Here is a 16,994-nt window from a genome sequence, read left to right on the forward strand (position 1 = left end):
GAATTGGATGGAGCGGAGCGGAATGGAATGAAATAAAATGATATTCCGTTGTTTGGATAATTTAAAAACGGATGGAGCGGAGCGGAAAGGAGTGGTATGGATTCCATTCCATTCCATTCCATTCCATTCCATCACTTACCACCATATTCCTTCCCCTCCGATTTGGGCGGAATGAATAATTTGTCTTATTCCGTTCTAAAATTTCCAAACAATGGAATGGTACATTCGTTCCGCTCCGTTCCACTCCGCTCCATCACACTTCACTCCATTCCATTCCGCTCCGTTCATTTCGTGATATCCAAACACACCCTAAAGCAACTTTATTAATAGTTGTGTAAAGACATTAGATATAGAGGTGCAAGTTTAAATCAACAACACTTCACTTGTTTATTTTATATTTTAACGGGTGAATTTCAATTACTAAATTAATTTTAAAAAAAAACATAAAATGATTTCTAATCATTTAAAATTTCACTCATCTATATAACAAACTATTAAAAAAGATTTTATAATTTAATCTTTAATCTTTTATGTGCTTGCTCATATATTTTAGAAATATTTGACCGAGATAGGATAGGAGAGGAGAGAATGAAAGATTTTAAGAAAAAATTATTTCATAAATAGATGTGATTGCTTTTGGACTAATTTTTTATGGAAGAATAAAATTGGAGGATTCTTCTTTATAATTATGAAAAACTTCACACTTACCTTTGATTTTATTTTTCAATTTCTATCACGGATGAATGAGAGATGCAGTGTTTTTATTACGTAAAATTTAAGAATAAAGTTTGAATGATGACATTATACCTAGGGTGTTATAGGATCTTCGGAACCGAGAACCGGACCGGTAGACCTGGACCAATGGACCGACCGAAATAAGCATTGGATCAGTACTAGATAAAAATTTATCTGTTGCCCGAAACAAGAATCGGACCGTTTATCCAACGTGTACCCGGTAGCTTCTCCTATATAAAGTTATTTTCATTCATTTTGTCAAATTTTTTCTCTCACTCCCTTTCAGTCACTCTCTACACTCTCTCGTCTCTCTCCCTCTCTCCCACTTCCTCATCCATCTGTCTCCTTTCATAAACCTATCTGATTTTATGTAGTTGTTAGTTATTACTTAGTGTTTCTTTGTTAGAAACTTTGATTCCTAGGTTGAATCGTTGAACTTGAACCCATTCTTGTAATGTATTCTAAAATTCCTTCCTTTTTATTTCTGTATTTGTATGTATATTTATTTTACTTGCATGTTTCTATCTTACTGAGATTATATGTTTGCTTGCATGTTTGATACACAAATTTTGACCTAAATGGAAGAGTTCAGTGAGTTTGACCTAGATTTTGCCATAATTTTTGTTGCGATAACAATAATTCTTTTGTTGCAATTTGAGATTGTTCTGTGTTGCGGAGGGTTTTAATTTTGACCTAGGGTTTTTGAGTAATTGATTTTGAACATGATTTTGATTTGATTTAATTATTCTTATCGAAAAGGCTGTATACTTGAACGTGATTTTGATTTGATTCTTAGTAAATACTTTGATTATTTTATGTTGCTGAGGTTGTCTTTGACCTGTTATTAATTTTGTTGCTGAGATTGTTGTATTGTTTGATTGATATTTTTTTTCTATGCCATGTCTTTTCAAGATTCTTCACTGACTCCTCCTCAAACCATGGATGATCTTATTGATGTTAATATGTTGCTTCATTTGGATGGGGAAGAGGAGACCATGGACGGAGGAAATTTAGAGGTTAGAGAGATGATTGACATGATGAAACATCCAGTTCCTATTCCAACTGACAACACTACCAATACTCAAAGCACAACTACTACTCAAAATACAACTACAACTGATGGGGCAACCCCTCCAGTTGACCCAGAACAAAATTCTCAGAGTCATTTAAATTATGTTGGTAAGGCCCCTCATCCCAAGAAATCTGTTTTTCATACTGAAATGGCTCTTGTTGAAATGCCAGATGGTGTCAATAAGTGGAAAAGCAAATGGTGTGGCAAGCTGTACACCTATGATGCGAGATGGAAAAGCACTTCTAATGGTAAATATTGGTCCGAGTCTAACACATTGATTTCTATTGGTGTTGTTCTAGATCCAAGGTATGATGATTTCAACCTTGATTTATGATGCCTGCCTCTGCCTCTGATGAATTTTGAGGCAATTAGGTTGCTTAATTATGTTGTTTATTTATGTTGCCTAATTAGGTTGCAACTTTATGTGATGATTTAGTTTCTTTATATTGCCTAATTAGGACAATTTTGTGTGAGTGAATTGTTGCTGATTCATTTCTGATGCCTGTTTGCTTGTGATGATTTCTGAGGCAAATTTTGTGTGACTGAATTGTTTCTGATTCAATTATTTTTCCTGTCTGCCTGTGATGATTTATGAGGCCAATTTTGTGTGACCGAATAGTGTCTGATTCAATTCTGATGCCTGTCTGCCTGTGATGATTTCTGAGGCCAATTTGTTGTGACTCAATTGTATCTTGATTCAATTATGTTGCCTGTCTACCTGTGATGATTTCTGAGGCAAATTTTGTGTGACTGAATTGTTTCTAATTCAATTATGTTGCCTGTCTGCCTGTGATGATTTTTTAGGCCAATTTGCTTTGACTGAATTGTATCTTGATTCAATTTTGTTGCCTGTTTGCCTGTGATGATTTCTGAGGCCAATTTTCCTATGATGAATATAATTTCTGAGGCAAAAAATGTTTAAAACTCTACTTGTTCAAATAGGTATAGATGAATTTAAGTTAGTTGACAACTCTACTTGTTCAATTAGGTATAAAATGATCTTCATCAAATGAGTATATCCCTTATTGTATCCAAATCCTACTCAAGCCACTGAATATGAACAAGAGTTGGCAACTAACTTGAATTCTCTCTTCAAATTGTATCAAGATACCTATGGAATAACAGATGATATATCCCCTGTATCTGGAACCCTAGAAGTAGGTTCTAGTTCTGGGTTGGGAAGGAGAAATTTTGAGATGTTTTTAGAAACTATTGTGAGTAGTAATTCAAAATCTGATCTTGAATTGTATCTTGAGGAGCCTCAATTGAAAGTTTCACAAAAATCAAAGTTTGATGTATTAACTTGGTGGATGGGGAATGAAGACAAGTATCTTGTTCTTAGTAAATTGGCAAAGGATATCCTAACTGTTCCAGTGACCACTGTTACTTCTGAAGCAACTTTTAGTGCTGGTAAGAGGATTATTGATCCTAAACGATCTTCGATGAAAACTAAGACGGTTGAAATGGTTGTTTGTGGGGGTGATTGGGTGAAAGAGATGTATGGAATCAAAAAGGGTTGCACTGCTAGTGTTCTTGAAGAACCATAGGATGAACCTTTATCGTATTATTTTGGTGAGGATCCGAATGTCGCTGCTTCTACAACTGCAGCTTGAAAATATTTGATGTCAATGATGAGATTATTCTGAGGCAAGAAAAAGTGTAATCTTATTTTGTAGTTCTTTTAAAACAATGCTTGAAGAATATTTGTGGCAAATGTTATTTTGAAATTTGAACAATGTTATGTAATTCTTTTTTGAACATCTTATTTTGAAGTGTAATGTTAATCTTATTTTGAAGTGTAATGTTAATATGTTATGTTATGTTATTTGGTATCTATTCGGTATTTTTTTTTGCAACATTATTATATTAAAAGGGAATATAATTTAAGAAAAATTGGAGTTCTGAAAATATTTAAAAAAATTCAATTATTTCGGATGGACCGGATATCCATCCGATTAAAATCGGTCCGATCTCGGTTCCACATGACTTTCACCTAATAATTCAGTCCGGTTTCGGTTTACCCGAACGATCCGGACCGGCTTCGGTTCTTTTTTTGAACCATCACTGTTATGGTCCGGTTCCAGTTTACCCGATAAGGACCTGGGTCCGACTCTCGGGACCCTTGATATCTGAACCGGTCCGAACTGCCTTAGTTATACCTAATAACATGGATTAACAAAAGTTACTTAGGTTAAATGCACAAGAAATTAAAAATGTTATTTTATTTTTTAGAGCTTTAATTTATAGGGAAGAAAATGGAATTGAGGCAATAACATAATATTCTTGATATGTTTCATACGTGTAAAATAAATGTATTAAAAAGATACACTTCCCATCCTATGTGCAAATAATTTTAAGAAAATTTTCTTTACCTAAAATTAGTAAACATCCTAGTTTATCTCCTAGATTTCAGTTTCCTATACTAAACCTTGTAACAGAAATGAATCAAATAATGAATAACCCTCACTAAAACATATTTCTAGTTTTCCATCTTATTAACATGTTATCCTCATGGTCACCATGCATCAGCTTCACAAACACGAGTAATAGTTTAGCTCTCAATATTAACCTACCAACCAAAAAGAGAATTAAATTTCTTCAACAATTCACTTTTCTTCCATCTCAATATATCAAATGTATGCGATGTTCGTTGGTAGCTGAAGTTTCTGCAGTAAAAGGTGTCTTTTAGGTTTGCATTTTTCACTATTTACAGTTATGAAAAATTTTACACTTACCTTTGATTTTATTTTTCAATTTCTATCACGGATGAATGAGAGATGCAGTGTTTTTATTACGTAAAATTTATACGACCGTAAAATTTTAGGTTAAAGTTTGGATAATGACGTTATAACGAATAATATAGATTACAGTTTGATCCTCTACAACTGCTATTGGAAGAGGTTGGAACCACTTGATACCAGAACTGACCCCGAACCGGACTACACCGGTGATGATAAAAAAAAATGGATTAACCTAAGTTACTTAGGTTAAATGCACAAGAAATTAAAAATGTTATTTTATTTCTTAGAGCTTTATAGGAAAGAAAATCGAATTAAGACCTAGTTGTTGATTGATGTAGTCAATTTATGGATCCAACTTATTTGGTTTCCCTCTTTTGATGGTATACTAGAAACTAAAATATAAATTTGTCATATATTATGTAATGACTCAACAAACAACAGAATAAACTAATAACACAATATATGGAAAAGGAAGGGAAACTTGTATTATTAGGTAAACTGATTAACTTCCAGTGTATGAAATAGAAGAAAATTAGATAGAAGCTACAAGAATTGATAAATGATAAGGAGAGAAATCTCAGTGTAAGGAGGGAGAGAAGAAAATTCTCATGATCATTCACACCCACAGTCTCAATCCTCATTCTATAAATACTAGGGTTAGCAATAGAAATCCTGCAGCTTGCAAGAAGGACGACGCGTCCTCCTCCCTCGTTCCACTTCCTGAATTTGCGGTTCCACCACAAGAGAATTTGTCTTATTCTCTTCCTCTGACTCATTTGCCACCTGTCTCTTCTGCTGACGTGGCTCTTTCATTACAATACCATTCCCTTTAAAATCAACCTTGTCCTCAAGGTTGAAGTTAGGATAATTGGCAGCTATGTCTTCAAGATCTTCCCATGTAGACTCCTCAATAGTCAAGTTTTCCCAATGGATTAACACTTGTGGAATGTCCTGCTCATTTCGCCGAATAATTCTATGCTGCAACACTGCGATAGGCTGTAAAATCGGTCCCAATTCGTGTGTCGTCAACGGTAAAGGAAGGTAAGGATCTGCAGCAGTGCCTCTAAAGAGTTTCAATTGAGATATGTGAAACACGGGATGTATGCGGGCTTCAGAGGGCAACTGTAATTTGTAAGCCACTGGACCAATTTTCTCGCTGATTGTGAAAGGACCAAAGTATCGCATTCCCAATTTTTGATTCTTACGCAGGGCCACAGAATTTTGCCGGTAAGGTTGCAACTTGACCAGAACCTGGTCCCCAACTGCAAATGTGACATCTCTGCGGTGTTTATCAGCTTGAGCCTTCATAACCTGCTGCGCACGTGTCAAATTATTTTTCAACTGAGTTAGCAACTCATCTCTTTCCATCAGTTGTTGTTGCACAGTAGGAGTATCGTTTGGTGAATGGATATATCGATTTATGGTCGGTGGTGGTCTGCCATATAAAGCTTGGAAGGGAGTCATACCCAAACTAGTGTGAAAAGCAGTGTTGTACCAATATTCTGTCCAATCCAACACCTTGAACCATGTCTTCGGCTTTTGAAATGTGAGGCATCTTAGATACATCTCCACACATTTATTAAGAGCCTCTGATTGTCCATCAGTTTGAGGATGGTAAGCGGATGACATAGCCAAAGTGGTACCTTGCAATTGAAAAAGATCCCTCCAAAATTTGCTCATAAACACCTTATCTCTGTCTGACACAATAGATTTAGGTATACCATGTAATTTCACCACAGATTTCATAAAAGATTCAGCTACAGTCCTGCTATTGTAATCAGCTCTGAGAGGGCTAAAATGACTATATTTAGTCAATCTGTCAATTACTACCATGATCACCGTGTACCCATATGAAGGAGGCAACCCTGTGATAAAGTCCATGGCCACGTCCTCCCAAACTTGCACCGGAATAGGCAAGGGTTGCAGTAAGCCAGCAGGAGCTCTAGTGTCATGTTTGGCTTGTTGGCATATGATGCAATTCTGGACAAACTCTTTGATATCTTTGTGCATATTTTGCCAAAAGAATTGAGCAGACACGCGAGCCAAAGTTCTTGCAATCCCTGCATGTCCTCCCACCGGTGAGGAATGGAATTCTTGTAACAGTTTGGATTTCAATTGTTGGTCATCTGGAACAACAATTCTGTCTTGCCAGTAGACCAACCCTTCCTTTAGCAGCAATTTCTGGTCTTGTGCATTGTTAGAAGCAACCAGCTGAGCTTGTAATTGAAAATCCTGTGCCGTACTTTTCCGTAAGTCTGTAAGCAATTCCACTTCGGGTGCAGACCAAGCCATCAAGCAAACCCGCGATAAAGCATCCGCTGCCACATTGTCTTTACCCGGCTTATATTCTACTGTAAAGTCATAGCCAATGAATTTATGTAACCATGCCTGCTGCTCCGGTGTTTGCAATGATTGATCCATTAAGCTCTTCAAGCTCTTTTGGTCAGTTCGGATAATGAATTTGTGTCCCAAGAGATAGTGTCTAAACTTGGCAATGGCTTCAGTTATAGCAAATAACTCTCTAGTATAAGCGGACTGTTTTTGCATTCTTGGAACCATCTTTTTTGAGAAAAAAGCAATGGGGTGACCCAATTGACTCAACACAGCACCTACTCCCGTGCCCGATGCATCTGTTTCAATTGTGAACGGCAGGGAAAATTGGGGAAGAGCCAGAACAGGTGCAGTAGTAATCGCAATTTTGAGCTTGTCAAAAGCTTGTGTAGCTGTAGGGGTCCATATGAACCCTTCCTTTTTTAAGAGGTCAGTGAGAGGGGCGGCGATAGTTGCGTAGCTTTTCACGAATCGTCTGTAGTATCCAGTCAGTCCCAGAAAACCTCTAAGTTGTTTGACATTGCTTGGTTGAGGCCACTTCAAAACAGATTGTATTTTCTCCTTGTCCATAGCCACACCCGTTCCAGAAACTGTGTGGCCGAGATAATCCACTTCCTCCATTCCAAAAGAACACTTGGATAATTTAACAAACAAGACATGAGTTTTCAAAATCCGTAACACTGTCTCCAATTGTTGTAAATGCTCTGCAAATGAAGGACTATAAACAAGTATGTCGTCGAAAAATACTAGCACATACTTTCGCAAAAACGGTTGAAAAATGTGATTCATCAGGCCTTGGAAGGATGCTGGGGCATTGGTTAACCCAAAGGGCATAACTAGCCATTCATAGTGTCCCTGATGTGTGCGGAATGCTGTCTTGAATCTATCATTAGGTTCCACCAATATTTGATGATAACCAGACCTCAGGTCCAACTTTGAAAAATACTTAGCTCCAAACAACTCATCCAAAAGTTCGTCTACAGTAGGCATGGGGAAAGAATCTTTCACAGTAATGGCGTTTAAGGCTCTATAATCCGTGCAAAATCTCCAAGTTCCATCCTTCTCTTTGACCAAAACAATTGGGGATGAGAAGGGACTGCTACTCGGTTGAATGATACCCTCTTGGAGCATTTCCTGAATCATGGTCTCAATTTGTTCCTTCTGGCTTTGTGGGTAGCGATAAGGCCTCACCTTAACCGGACCTTTCCCTTGGATCAAAGGGATCGTGTGATTCTGCAAGCGTGGAGGTGGTAATCCTGTTGGCCTTTGAAAGACTTCTTTGAACTTATTCAGTACACACACCAGTTTGGGATCCATGGTGGTAGGTAAGTCCAGCCAACCGCCTGCTTCAAGTGAATCATCTGTTCTGTGGATGGCAAAACAAGAGTCAATAGCATCTGTTTGATACAATCTTCGCAAGTGATGTAACTGAGCCTGTTGTGGAGTCTGGCTTTTGTCCCCTTGAAGTGTCACAAACTTATCTTTATCAAAGAATTTAATGGATAAAGACTGGTAGTCAGCTACATAATATATGGAATGAGTTCAACTCTCAATGAAAGCACCAATGTAATGACTCAACAAACAACAGAATACAGAATAAACTAATAACACAATATATGGAAAAGGAAGGGAAACTTGTATTATTAGGTAAACTGATTAACTTCCAGTGTATGAAATAGAAGAAAATCAGATAGAAGCTACAAGAATTGATAAATGATAAGGAGAGAAATCTCAGTGTAAGGAGGAAGAGAAGAAAATTCTCATGATCATTCACACCCACAGTCTTAATCCTCATTCTATAAATACTAGGGTTAGCAATAGAAATCCTGCAGCTTGCAAGAAGGACGACGCGTCCTCCTCCCTCGTTCCACTTCCTGAATTTGCGGTTCCACCACAAGAGAATTTGTCTTATTCTCTTCCTCTGACTCATTTGCCACCTGTCTCTTCTGCTGACGTGGCTCTTTCATTACATATTATAGTAGTATACAAATTTGACTAGGACAAAATCTACCAAGGTTTATTAGGAAATTTTAGCTACTGAGTTTGGTTGAGTCAAAATGAATAATGTTGCAACCTCATTCCACTACCTTTAACACTACATAAATAATTTAACACTACATCAATCTATTACGATTTTGTTTGGTATTCTAGTTTTGTTGATTACTAATATTTTTAGAATAATTTATTTAAACTAGACATAAAGAATCAGTTTGTTTTACTTTTTCCTTTTAAAAGTGCAAAAATGTAAAATTTATATATTTTTTTAAATATTAAATAAAAAAATTATTTTAAATAACTTCTTATAAAAAATATTTTAAACATTTATTTTTTAGGATATTAAATTTTTAAAAAAAATTAAAAACTATTTAGAATAGCTTTTCATAAAAATAATTTATATTGTTAAAAAAATATATATGATCATCCTGAAGGTCTTACTTTAAATATTTTTTAATATCAAAATTTTATATATAATTTATACATTTGTTTAAATGTTTTTTTTAAACGTCAAATAAAAAAATAGTTTAAGTAACTTCTTCTAAAAATTTATTTTAAACATTTATATTTTAGATATCAAAAATTTTAAAAATTATTTTAAATGACTTTTCATAAAAATAATTTTTTTAAATATATTTTTAAAAAAATTAACTGATCATCTTGATGCTTTGGTCCATGTTACTCATGGGACAAGGGATGTGAAAGTCACTAGATGGATATTGTAAATCATCTATAACATACTCAATTTGTGTTGGGTAGCTCTTGATAATATAATTTGTGTCATAAGGGAGTTCATATTGAGGATAAAGATAATTTGTCAAAGTTATGTCTTTGCAAGATTGTAGATGGCTACATCATGATGGCTATGAAAGTGTCATCTTGTAAAATGTATATAAAATAAAGATTTTTGAGGCTAAACACCCGTACAAACCACATCCCTACATGTCGACCACCTTGTTCTTTATAGCTCATATCGTGGTTAAAGTTGATACTATTTTTAAGTACATTAAATTATTTCTCAAAATAATATTATGTGGTAGAGATGGTTTGCTAGCACAATATATATATTAGAGCATTGTGTGGAGAAAGTCCTTCTGTTTATAGAGATCTTTTATGTAGAATCACTCTAGTTACTGACGTATGACTAAGAGGGATATGTTTGATGAGTTTGGCATAATTTGTAGCCTCCGTACCTTCGGGTGGAATACAATCAATTATTGTGGGTTCTATTTAGAAGCGATTGATATCCAAGGTTTATATGAAAGGGATCAATAAAAATGTGACACGATATATCAATGACTTATTGTTTGGAGTCAGAGTATCGAGTGATGTTGAAGCCATTTTTCATAATGTCAACAAGTGTTGAGCAAGCGACATGGAGATATTTATTTGGCTTTGCTCACGGTAGATTTCACTATTGCTTTCAATATGGAAGATTAACCTTCCATACTGCGCGAGGTGAGGGTGAGATGTCCATCTATTTCTTTGCGAATTGAGTTTCTTTATGGTCAGCCAACAATGTTATACCTTGGGGAGAGATATATTATGTCATCTGTTGGAGTGCAACAAGGTGATTCGTTAGGGCCTCTCCTTTTTGCTCTTGTGTTGCACCAAAATATTCATCAGATCATAGACAATTGTAAACGTCTAAAAAGAGGTGGCCAAAGCCTTTGACATCATTCATGAGACGGTCCATGATTAGCTCTCAAATTAAATACTTGTAAGATTGAGATTTTTTTTAGCCTTCAGATGATTTAATAAACCTTGTGGGAAGTTGTTCCCTTAAGACATTAGGAGGCCGATGTTGTGGATGAAGTTTCTTAGAGATGATATTAGTTGAGATTGAGGCTTTATCGAGAAGGGTTGTCCATGAAGAGAGCGACCAATATTGTTGAGTTAATGCATCTTCTAGCACAATTAAGGGATCCTCTTAGTGAACCTCTTCTACTTCAATCCTGCATAGGTATCACCAAAAAATATTTTGGCCTAAGAACGTGACAACCTAATCATATGGAGGAAGCAACTATATGGTTTGATTTAGAGTTGTGAAAAGCAGTTAAAGACATCGTGGTTGGTAGATGTCGTTTCTTCTGGGATCTTTAAATGAAGGGTAGCTTCTTTTCTTATTAGAGTTCAGGGGTTGAGTTTGAACTCAGCAGTAGAGGTTGTTTCACATGCTTTTGTGACTTATATGGCCCAATCTTGGGTGTACATGATCATATATTGAGAGACATAAGGATATATGATATGTTATGAACTTTGATTATGACAAAGTTATGGATTGTCTTAGTGATGTGATTCTAGATTTTGACCTTGGCATTTCTATTTATAAGAACACCGTCCCTCCTAAAGCACAACATATTTTTGTGAGTGCCCTTTTTAGTAAAATTTAGGACATGGACGTGAAGTTTGACATGACCCCAAGACAAAACACAGATTTCAGTTGTTCGCAAGCATCACATGCTTAGGATTTTCTCCTAACTATTCCTATTGATGGACTAGACCAGTATATGTCACCGGTAGAGTATCGTACTATCCTTATATATATCAGCTTATGATTCCCATATTTTCTTTTGAAGAGATTTTTCTTGTTTTCTGCGAGGCGTGTTTGGATACATTTGGGGAACACATGATTCATTGTAGGGAGCTTCTAGACTTCAAATACTGATATGACATTGTTAGGGATATCTTGTTTGAAATATTTAGGTGGGTCGAAGTATTGATGAAGAAAGAGATGCATGTGGATTTGTTGACTGACCCATAGAAAAGGAAATCAACACTTAGACCAACAGATAGTCTAGTGCACATGTGGGTAGGAGAGAAACAGAAACATGTATATGTAAACTTGACTAAGGTCTCCCCACTAATTAATGGGACTAAGCACTAAATGTTTTATCGTGGGACATGACGCACTCAAAATCGTTTTAAGTAAAGTGGTCAAACATAAGGATCGTACTCTAACATCAGTAAATTTTCATATCATTTGTCTTTGACATTTTTAGTTTACTATACAAGAGGTGGTGAGTCATTTACAAACAATCCAATGAATCATTTCAAAAAAATATTAAATTTTAGTAATAAATATTTTAATTATTGGATGTCAAAATTACTCTTTTAATTTATAAAAGTAAGTTTTTATTTTTTTAAAATATTTTTATAACACAATTTCAAGAAAGTATAACAAACTGCTCTAGAAACTACCAACCACACAGATTCCTATTCGGTTACAAATAGCATCCTACTTTAACAAAACTGATTAAATTATTGACCTTGCTTTCTCATGAATAAAAAAATGTGAACACATAAATGAATCAATTTACACACTCATAAATTTCTAAGCAAGTTACTGAGTTTCTCTTCAAAACATTTTCTAAATGTATTTTATCAGTTAGTAAATCACTCTTTTCCTAAAGAAAAATAACTAAAATTCATTTTTTACCATTTTTGTAACCAAATATCTTAGTAGCATCGACCCTTCTCATCGAATACGAGTTTAAGGCACTAAATATCTACATAGTATCGACACTTCTCATCGAATTCGAGTCTAACACTGACATATACAAGTATATTCAACTATGTATGCGTTAGTGCTAATATCATATCCGTACATGTGTCTGTGTCCGTGTCCGTGTATGTGTATATTATGATCGTAACTAAATGGCACCTCATCTTTCCAACTGCTACATATTATGAAAATTTTCAAATGAGATAAGATATTAAAGCTTGATCACTTGGCAATCTCAGAACCACCAATACAATTCTACTTTGTCCATAGTCCCATGTACAAAAAAAATCTGTGGTTCACCTTCTCTTTACACTAAATGTTGTCACTCACCAAACAATCAACAAGAAACCCAAATCAACTATATCACACCAGACACTTCTCCTACTCTCTTCTTATATATCTACATTCCAAGACTTGAGAGCTTTCATCTCACTACATTTTATCTCCTAACATGGCTGCTACTGGAGTTCTTGCAGATATCATAGATGGAGATGTATACAAATATTATGCAGATGGAGAATGGAAGAAATCCACTTCTGGTAAAAGTGTTGCCATCATCAACCCTACTACTAGAAAACCTCAATACAAAGTTCAAGGTAATTTTCACTTTCTCGTGTTTTTTTCAAGTCCTTTTATTTTAGTTATTTTCTGTAATCTCTGTAGCACCGATTCCTCTGGAAAAAAGTGTGTTTGTTCCAGTGTCAGTGTCTGAAACCAACAAAAACACTTGTGATTTATGATTATGTTGAATTTATTATTGTTTTCAAATTATTACTGATGCTGACGAACACGGTGTCGGTATATATGTGGATGTGATAATGTGATTAGCAATTATCATGCAGCTTGTTCACAAGAAGAGGTTAATAAGGTTATGGATTCAGCAAAATCGGCACAAAAGTCGTGGGCGAAAACTCCACTTTGGAAAAGAGCTGAACTTCTTCACAAGGCTGCAGCAATTCTCAAAGAACACAAAGCTGCAATTGCAGAATGCTTAGTCAAAGAAATAGCAAAGCCTGCTAAAGATGCAGTCACTGAGGTTGTAAGATCTGGTGATTTGGTTTCTTACTGTGCTGAAGAAGGAGTGAGGATTCTTGGAGAGGGAAAGTTTTTGGTTTCAGATAGCTTTCCTGGAAATGAAAGGACCAAATATTGTCTCACTTCTAAGGTATATCTATCTATCTTCACTATATAAGCCACTTTTTTACTCATAATTAAGTGATTATTGTTTTGTTTTTTGGTTAGTTGAGGAATTGGTCTAAGAAAGTTGAAATTGATTTTTCAGATTCCATTAGGAGTGATTTTAGCCATTCCGCCTTTTAACTATCCTGTCAATCTTGCTGTCTCGAAAATTGCTCCTGCATTGATTGCTGGAAATTCTATTGTGCTTAAGCCTCCAACTCAGGTATGTGATGATACTTTTCAAAAGCACTTATATCAGTTATATGACACAAGCACTTATTTATCATAATTGATTCTGCATAAGGTGTTTCTTTTAAAATGTTATCATAAGGTATTTCTGAGAGGTTATGTTAGAAAGAATATTTTTGTTGTTTAGGGAGCTGTTGCTGCTTTGCACATGGTTCATTGCTTTCACTTGGCTGGTTTTCCCAAAGGCCTAATCAGCTGTGTTACTGGAAAAGGCTCAGAAATCGGCGACTTTCTTACAATGCATCCTGGAGTGAACTGTATAAGGTGATTGATTATATATGATATAATGCGACCCGTCTTAGGTTTTTGGAGGCTCTGTGTAGGTTAATTATAGTTTAAGTGTGACAAATCAAACAGGGTTCTATTTTGTCATTGTATATATATTTTATGAGACACTTTTTAGCTATGTTTAAACGTGTCAAATTTTGAGAAATGTGCGGTAGCCTGACTTGCACGCCTTCAAAGACGGTCTTATTAGTAATTTTTTTACCTCAACTGACTTGTAACCTTGCTGTGTGTCAGCTTCACTGGTGGAGATACTGGCATTGCAATTTCAAAGAAGTCCGGCATGATTCCTCTACAAATGGAATTGGGAGGAAAAGATGCTTGCATTGTACTTGAAGATGCTGATCTTGATTTGGTTGCTGCAAACATCATAAAAGGAGGTTTTTCATACAGGTGAATGTCTTTTTTACGCATCGACTTCATCATAAAAGTGTAATACCATGCCACTAACTAGAACATTTTTTGTTCTCATGAAAAGTGGTCAGAGGTGTACTGCTGTGAAGGTTGTTCTGGTAATAGAATCAGTTGCTGATGCTTTAGTCGAGAAAGTGAAGGCTAAGGTAGCGAAACTAAGTGTTGGACCACCCGAGGACGACTCTGATATCACTCCAGTTGTATCAGAATCATCGGCCAATTTCATCGAAGGCTTGGTGAATGATGCGAAAAAGAAAGGTGCAACATTCTGTCAGGAATACAAGAGAGAAGGGAATCTCATTTGGCCTTTGTTACTTGACAATGTTAGGCCAGACATGAGAATTGCATGGGAAGAGCCATTTGGACCGGTTTTGCCCGTTATTAGGATCAATTCTGTCGAAGAAGGTATTCATCATTGTAACGCTAGCAACTTCGGACTTCAGGTAAAATCACAAGAGTTCGACGATTATGATTGATTGACAGTATACAAAATCTCTATACTAACGCGTTGAACTTGTTCAGGGATGTGTATTCACGAAGGATATCAATAAAGCAATAATGATTAGCGATGCAATGGAGTCCGGAACGGTTCAGATAAACTCTGCACCAGCTCGTGGACCGGATCATTTTCCCTTTCAGGTGAACCATTTTAAAAACCTATCAAAATCCGTTAATAATCAGGTGTCAAACTTAACGTATTTACAATTCTAAACATGTTTGAATGATATTGACAGGGTATAAAGGACAGTGGAATTGGATCACAGGGAATAACCAACAGCATAAACATGATGACAAAAGTGAAAACTACTGTGATAAACTTGCCAAGTCCTTCTTATACCATGGGCTAATAATAAGACTATTTTCATATATATGTCATTGTGATGAGAGATGAATAAGTGTTGTTGTGACTGTGATATTTGTGTCACATAATTACTTCATGTATCATTTTAATCTTTAGTATTATGTGATGAATAAATGAATCTGAAATATCTTTGAACCTTGTCAACAAGTTATGAATATGATTTTGTTCCAGTTAAGTTGAATGTGAAATCAATGAAATTAGCAGAGTTATTATTGAATACTCCTCCAATGAAAACCAAAATGGATTGTTTAGTTCATTGTAGGATTTAGGGGTAAGGCTTAAGTGACCTACATATAATCTCTCATCTAATTATATAGCCGGAATCACTAAAATTACAAGATTTTAAAGTCACTCAAGCCTCACTCATTGGGGCATGATGAAATAGATGACATTTTGACATTGACTGTGTCATACGACACGCTCTAAACTATGGAAAATAATCCTCCCCTGCCTCAATATATTGCCACAATCACACAATAAAAAATTTCATAAGAGTTTGGTCTTAATCACACAGTTCCTAAAAATTAGTTTGTTTTTTATTTTATAATTTAAGTTTAAATTAGAACCACAGCCACTAGTTCATTATCATATATGGTTAGAGATGATTGACTGACCGCATGGTTTATTGACCGTAGCAAATCACAGTCCTTAAATTATGTACCACTAACACTTTAGAAATAAAGACATTTAAGACTATATTTGCTAGTGATTCGAAAATTGATTTTTTTTAAAGATATAGAAATATTTTTAACATTTAAAAAAAAAAAATTGTTTAAAATGATAAAATAATGTTTATCATTAATGTATATTTACTTTTTAAAATACTATAACAACAAAAATTATATTTGAATATTTTGTCTAAACCTTCCAAAACCATCTTTTAATATAAATTTTGAGTTCTTTCAAATTAAGGGATTTTTGGTGTTACGAAGATAATCAAATCTTCCAAAATCCTCCAAACTAAAATCTTTCTGTTTTTTTCTCTCAGTCCTTCCTATTTTTCAAATCTCTCCCCTATCTTCCCCACCAAAAACTCTCAAACATATCCTAAGTGTTCGTGTCATTAACACCAACACGGCCATAGACAGACCTACTTTTAAGCTTACTATGACTATAATGACACCAAAATCCTAAGTATTTTTTTTTTTGTAGACAACAGGGCTGGCCCTGTGGGGGTGCAAGAAGCGCCACCGCACAGGGCCTCAAATGTTTTGGGGCCTCAAAATTATATTTGGGCCCAACTAAAAATATACTCATGTATATATTAAATATACAACATTTAGTTAAACTTTGGAAAATGGAGAGAAGTCCAGCGGTAGAGAAAGCAATTTCTTGTTGGATGTAGGGGGAATTAAAGTGTTTAGTTCGATTATGGCACACACAGATTTTTGCTATTTAACTCTTTTTAGTTCTAATACAAAGGTTGCCCAATATCCCTATTTCAAAACAACAAATTAACCTATAAAACAATTTAAGGTTTAAAATTATGTTTTAGAAATATGTGAAACTATAATAACTAAAGTATAAGTCTATTTTATTTTTTAAAATATTACTTTAAGTATTTTATTATTCATTTTAATTTCTTAAATTTTAAAATATCACCTACATTTTATGTTATTTTAAACA

At 35.0% G+C, this 16,994-nt stretch overlaps 1 protein-coding gene across 1 annotated transcript; it reads left to right on the plus strand.

The window, feature by feature from the left end:
• Window positions 1-12,628: 12,628 nt before the first annotated feature.
• On the plus strand, window positions 12,629-15,515 carry LOC131627316 (NADP-dependent glyceraldehyde-3-phosphate dehydrogenase). Its single transcript, XM_058898157.1, has 8 exons — window positions 12,629-12,975; window positions 13,222-13,544; window positions 13,662-13,781; window positions 13,935-14,071; window positions 14,330-14,485; window positions 14,571-14,949; window positions 15,029-15,145; window positions 15,241-15,515. The coding sequence occupies exons 1-8, from the start codon at window positions 12,831-12,833 to the stop codon at window positions 15,352-15,354; spliced, it is 1,491 nt and encodes a 496-aa protein (XP_058754140.1). The 5' UTR covers window positions 12,629-12,830; the 3' UTR covers window positions 15,355-15,515.
• Window positions 15,516-16,994: the final 1,479 nt, after the last annotated feature.

This window comes from Vicia villosa, linkage group LG1 (assembly GCF_029867415.1).
Source record: "Vicia villosa cultivar HV-30 ecotype Madison, WI linkage group LG1, Vvil1.0, whole genome shotgun sequence".
Lineage (NCBI taxonomy): Eukaryota > Viridiplantae > Streptophyta > Magnoliopsida > Fabales > Fabaceae > Vicia > Vicia villosa.

Excerpts from the sequence above, each read along its gene's own strand:
- LOC131627316 (XM_058898157.1), top strand. The coding sequence starts at position 12,831 with ATGGCTGCTACTGGAGTTCTTGCAGATATCATAGATGGAGATGTATAC. Across the intron at positions 13,782-13,934 it reads TGCTTAAGCCTCCAACTCAG|GGAGCTGTTGCTGCTTTGCA; the intron begins GTATGTGATGAT and ends TTTGTTGTTTAG. Across the intron at positions 14,072-14,329 it reads CCTGGAGTGAACTGTATAAG|CTTCACTGGTGGAGATACTG; the intron begins GTGATTGATTAT and ends GCTGTGTGTCAG.